Source organism: Colobus angolensis, unplaced genomic scaffold (genome assembly GCF_000951035.1).
Source record: "Colobus angolensis palliatus isolate OR3802 unplaced genomic scaffold, Cang.pa_1.0 Scaffold60, whole genome shotgun sequence".
In the NCBI taxonomy this organism is placed as follows: domain Eukaryota; kingdom Metazoa; phylum Chordata; class Mammalia; order Primates; family Cercopithecidae; genus Colobus; species Colobus angolensis.
In genome coordinates, this window is record NW_012119599.1 from 2366045 (window position 1) to 2372066 (window position 6022).

Sequence of the window (6022 nt, forward strand, 5' to 3'; positions counted from 1 at the left end):
CCTGTAATCCCAGCACTTTGGGAGGCCGAGGTGGGCAGTTCATCTGAGGTCAGGAGTTCAAGACCAGCCTGATCAACATGGTGAAACCCCATCTCTAAAAAAGTAGAAAAATTAGCCAGGCATGATGGCAGGTGCCTGTAATCCCAGCTACTCAGGAGGCTGAGGCGGGAGAATTGCTTGAATCCGGGAGGCGGAGGTTGCAGTGAGCCGAGATCCCATCACTGCACTGCAGCCTGGGCAACAGAGCAAGACTCTGTCTCAAAAAAAAAAAAAAGAAAAGAAAAGAGATGAGGGTCTCTCTATGTTGCCCAGGCTGGTCTCGAACTCCCAGGCTCAAGTGATGCTCCTGCCTCAGCCTCCCAAAATGCTGGCATTACAAGTGTGAGCCACCGCGCCTGGCCATTCCCATTTTGTATCGTTGTGGCAGTCTGTGTTCTTCCATTGCTGAATGGAGAATAGTCCAGACCGAGCACTTTCTGCTCAAATCACAAACACTGGGCCCTTGACCCAGCAGATCCTCTAGGAATCCACCCTTCAGAGGCCAAAAGTTCATGGGCGATGACGTGTGCGGGGTTCCTCCCTGGAAAAAATGGAACCAACTGTCCATCTATCGGGGGCCAATTAAATAAATGATGGGACAGCTAAGCAGTGGAATCCAGCTCAGATGTTAAAAAGGAGCGTGAGAACTCTTCATGCCCTAATGGAAAAGTCTCCAAGCTGTTGAAGGAAAGAGCAGAAGTGGGTACACTATTCTACCATTTCTATTACAAAAAATAATAATAATGGCTGGTGCGGTGGCTCACACCTGTAATCCCAGCACTTTGGGAGGCCGAGGTGGGCAGATCATGAGGTCAGCAGATCGAGACCATCCTGGCTAACATGGTGAAACCCCGTCTCCACTAAAAATACAAAAAATTAGCTGGGCGTGGTGGTGGGTGCCTGTGGTCCCAGTTACTCAGGAGGCTGAGGCAGGAGAATGGTGTGAACCCAGGAGGCAGAGTCTGCAGTGAGCCGAGATCACACAACTGCATTCCAGCCGGGCGACAAAACGACACTTTGTCTCAGAATAAATAAATAAATAAATAAATAAATAGCCGGGGCAGGATGCAGTGGCTTACGCCTATAATTCCACACTTTGGGAGGCCAAGGTGGGCAGATCTCTTGAGGCCAGGGTTTCAAGACCAGCCTGACCAACGTGGTGAAAGCCTGTCTCTACTAAAACTACAAAAATTAGCCAGGTGTGGTGGCGGGCACCTGTATTCCTAGCTACCTGGGAAGCTGAGGCAGGAGAATCACTTGAACCTGGGAGGTGGAGGCTGCAGTGAGCCGAGTTCATGCCATTGCACTCCAGCCTGGACAACAGGAGCAAAAGTCTGTCTCAAAAAAAAAAGAGAAGAGTAAGGGTAGAGTTTCAGAGTTGTAGACTATCAGAACCACAGACTTTTAGAATGGAGGCCTCCGGCCGGGCGCGGTGGCTCAAGCCTGTAATCCCAGCACTTTGGGAGGCCAAGATGGGCTGATCACGAGGTCAGGAGATCGAGACCATCCTGGCTAACATGGTGAAACCCCGTCTCTACTAAAAAATGCAAAAAACTAGCCGGGCGAGGTGGCGGGCGCCTGTAGTCCCAGCTACTCGGGAGGTTGAGGCAGGAGAATGGCATAAACCTGGGAGGCGGAGCTTGTAGTGAGCTGAGATCCAGCCACTGCACTCCAGCCTGGGCGACAGAGTGAGACTCCGTCTCAAAAAAAAAAAAAAAAAAAAAGAATGGAGGCCTCCCCACTCTCACCCAGAAAGCACCAAGAGAAACTGAGACCCGAAGACCCATCAAGACCTCCCCCAATGTACCCTAGACCTCCTAGCCATCCATCCCTTAGCCCCCCAATATCCATGAGTCCCCTGACATCCCCAGGCATCCCCAATCCCCAGACACCCCCAACCTGTCAAGTATTCCCTGTCCCCTCTCCAGAGTCCCTGACCTTCCCCAGCCTCCCATCTGACCTGTCACCCCTGTACCCCTCTGTTCTACCTAAGGGGAGACAGGTCTAGGCAGTTGGGCTGAGATGTTGGGGTCCCTCACTTTTGGCTCTGTTGATCCCCACAGAGCTCTGGCCGAGCGCCTGGCCCGGGTGGGGCCCCCAGAAAGCGAGCCGGCCCGGGAAGCGTCTGCTAGTGCTCTGGACCATGTGACCCGGCTCTGTCACCGTGTGGTGGCTGACCTGCTATTCCAGGAGCTGCAGGTGAGTGAGGTGGGAGGCCAGGGTTGGGGCCCTTGCCAGGACAGGGAAGTGCTCCCCCCTCAACCACCATCCTCCAGTTCTCTTTAGCCCATAGCTCAGTATTTGGGAAGCAGACAGGGGCGGGGAGCGGGGGCAGTTAGGGCCATGGCCTGGGCTGTTGGTGGGGTGGAGAGGGTGCAGGAAGGAAGACGTGAGGATGTGACCGGGGGAGAACAGAGGGCCATCAGCAGGAGGGGGCTTGAGGTTTGGGTGGAGCCCCTCCCCACTGAGGTCCTCCAAATCCCTGCTTAGGCTCTCCTAGACCCCAGAGCCCCCTACACCCATCTCTAGGCCCTCGTGCCCACCCTATAAGGGTTTGGTGCAAAGGTGGGTTAGTGAATGTGGTGGCGGGGGGTGGGAACACTGAGGAGAGAGACTGCAGGCGGACTGTGTTCCTGGCCATAACACAAGCTCAACCCATGTTATACAGTGGACCACTCCCCTTCTCTGCTCAGAATCCTCCCACAACTCCCCAGCTCACGCAGAGCAAATGCCAAAATCCTGCCGTGGCCCCCACAGCCCTGCACAATCAGCCCCTTCCCTCTCCCCCCTCTCTCTCTCAGACCTCATCTCCTCCCTCTGCCTGCCCCCCGACTCTCCCGCTAACCCCCACGCCAGCCACACCAGCCCCCTTGCTGTCTCTTAACCCAGTAGGCACATTCCTGCCTCAGGGCCTTTGCACTTGTCCTTCCCTCTGCCTGGAATGCTGTCCCTCTCACAGCCACATAGCTCCCTCTCACGCCTCTTTCAAGTCTTGTTTTGTTTTGAGACAGTCTCCCTGTGTCACCCAGGCTGGAGTGCAGTGGCACAATCTCAGCTCACTGCAACCTCTGCCTCCCAGGTTCAAGCAATTTTCCTGCCTCAGCCTCCCTAGTAGCTGGAACTACAGGCATGCACCACCACGCCTAGCTAATTTTTGTGTAGTTTTAATAGAGATGGGGTTTCACCATGTTGGCCAGGCTGGTCTCGAACTCCTGGCCTCATGTGATCTGCCCACCTCGGCCTCCCAAAGTGCTGGGATTACTGGTGTGAGCCACCACGCCCTGCCTCAAGTCTTGACTCAAATGTCACCTCAGTGTGACCTTCTCTGATTGCCCCATTTGAAACAGAAGCCCTGGCCAGGTGCAGTGGCTCATGCCTGTAATCCCAGCACTTTGGGAGGCAAAGGTGGGCGGATCACTTGAGGTCAGGAATTTGAGACCAGCCTGGCCAACATGGCAAAACCCCGTCTCTACTAAAATTACACAAATTAGCCAGGCATGGCAGCACACGCCTGTAATCCCAGCTACTCCGGAGGTTGAGGCAGGAGAATTGCCTGAACCCAGGGGGCGGAGGTTGCAGTGAGCTGAGATCATGCCATTGCACTCCAGCCTGGGTGACAGAGCAAGACTCCCTCTCAAAAAACAAAAAAAACAGGCCGGGCGCGGTGGCTCAAGCCTGTAATCCCAGCACTTTGGGAGGCCGAGACGGGCGGATCACGAGGTCAGGAGATCGAGACCATCCTGGCTAACACGGTGAAACCCCGTCTCTACTAAAAAAAAAAAAAAAACTAGCCGGGCGTGGTGGCGGGCGCCTGTAGTCCCAGCTACTCGGGAGGCTGAGGCAGGAGAATGGCGTGAACCCGGGAGGCGGAGCTTGCAGTGAGCTGAGATCCGGCCACTGCACTCCAGTCTGGGCGACAGAGCAAGACTCTGTCTCAAAAAAAAAAAAAAAAAAACAGAAGCCCCTAGACGAAACCCCCCTCCCAACTTCCTGCTGTTTTTCTCCAAAGCACTTACTGCCACCTGCCATGCTATAGCGTTCACCACCACACCCAGCTAATTTTTGTATTTTTAGTAGAGACGGGGTTTTACCATGTCGGCCAGGATGGTCTCGATCTCTTGACCTTGTGATCTGCCCACGTTGGCCTCCCAAAATGCTGGGATTATAGGCATGAACCACCGTGCCCTCCCTATTTATTTGTATTTCTGGTAGAGACAGGGTCTCACTATGTTGCCCAGGCTGGTCTTGAACTCCTGGGCTCGAGCAATCCTCCTGACTTGGCCTCCCAAAGTGTTGGGATTACAGATGTAAGCCACCACACCCAGCTTGCTATCTTAAATGTACAGACTTCATAGCAACAGCAAACACATTCTCACTGTGCCAGGTGCTTGAGAGTATTGGTTCGTTTAATTCTCACTGCAATCCTACGAGATAGATTGTAGGTTCATTTTACAGGTGAGGAAGATGAGACCAGCAAATGGCAGAGCCCATTGCAAATCTACAATCTTAATCTATAAACCACTGTGTGGCTGGGTATGGTGGCTCACGCCTGTAATCCCAGCACTTTGGGAGGCCAAGGCGGGCAGATCACAAAGTCAAGAGATCAAGACCATCCTGGCCAACACGGTGAAACCCCTTCTCTACTAAAAATACAAAAATTAGCCGGGCATGGTGGCAGGTGCCTGTAATCCCAGCTACTCAGGAGGCTGAGGCAGGAGAATGGCTTGAACTGAGAGGTGGAGCTTGCCGTGGGCTGAGATCGCGCCACTGCATCCCAGCCTGGCGACAGAGTGAGACTCTATCTCAAAAGAAACAGTAAAACAAACAACCCCCAGCAACACGCTAGACATGGTGGCTCACACCTGTTGTAATCCCAGCAATTTGGGAGGCTGAGGTGGGAGGATCGCTTGAGCTCAGCAGTTCGAGACCAGCCTGGGCAATACAGTGAGACCCTATCTTAAAAATAAATAAATAAATAAAAGAAAACTGGGCTGCTGTCAGGGTGAGAGAACAGGAGGGGGTGCTGAGGCTGAGCTGAAGAGGCAATTAGTCCTCCCCCATGGATACCATCCTGGGGATGTCTCTGAACTTCACATGGCCTGTGTCCACCCAGACTGCAGCCTCTCCCCCAACCCTCCCCTTGCCCCTGTATCAGGGAGAGACCCACAGCCTGCCCATCTCCAGGGTCTCTGGTCTCCTCCAGATACCTCCTTTCCTTCCCCATGGGCGGTGGTCACTCACTTCATCCTATGCATTCTACCACTGGGATTCTCCTCTTCCCCCTCCTCACCCTCTTTCATTCCCTCCCTATCTCCGCTTTCCCCTTTTTTTCAGCCTCCTCCGTCATTTCTACCACAGTCGCCTCCTCCCATTTTGGTAAAGCACAAATCTGACCCTCTCCCTACCCAGCACAAAACTGGCCATGACTCCCTACTGCCCTCAGGAGAAAGCTGGGGCTTCTCCCCCAGCCCAGGAGGCCCTGTGCACCCCAGGCCTGCCCCAGCCTCACCTCTCCCCTCCCTGTCTTATGCCTGGAATAAACCCCAAAACCGGCTTCAGGGTCGCACAGCTCCCCTCACCCCCAAAACACACACTTCGAAAGGCTCAAGCTTGGTTTAATGCTGTCACTGTCTTAAAGTTATTATTATTTTTTGTTTTGGACGGGGAAAAAGAGTTTGTTTTTGTCTTTGTTTTTAGAGATAGAATCTTGTTCTGTCGCCCAGGCTGGAGTGCAATTGCATGATCATAGCTCACTGCAGCCTCAACCTCCTGGGCTTACGCGATCCTGTCACGTCAGCCTCCTAAGTAGCTGGGACCACAGTGTGGGCCACCATGCCCAGCTAATTAAAAAAAAAAATTACAGAGAGGGAGTCTCACTATGCTGCCCTGGGCTCAAGCAATTCTCGAGCCTCAGCCTCCCAAAGGGCTGGGATTACAGGCATGAGCTACCGTGTCCAGCCCTTAACATTTTTTTTTTTTTTTT

General features: G+C 53.5%; 1 protein-coding gene across 1 annotated transcript in view; it reads left to right on the forward strand.

Annotated features, from left to right (window-relative positions):
• Positions 1–6022, forward strand: part of EXOC3L2 (exocyst complex component 3-like 2) — a 21806-nt gene that overhangs the window by 5423 nt on the left and 10361 nt on the right. The window contains exon 6 of the mRNA XM_011963159.1: positions 2103–2238. Within this exon, the coding sequence (XP_011818549.1) occupies positions 2103–2238 (136 nt within the window). The remainder of the gene's footprint in view (positions 1–2102; positions 2239–6022) is intronic.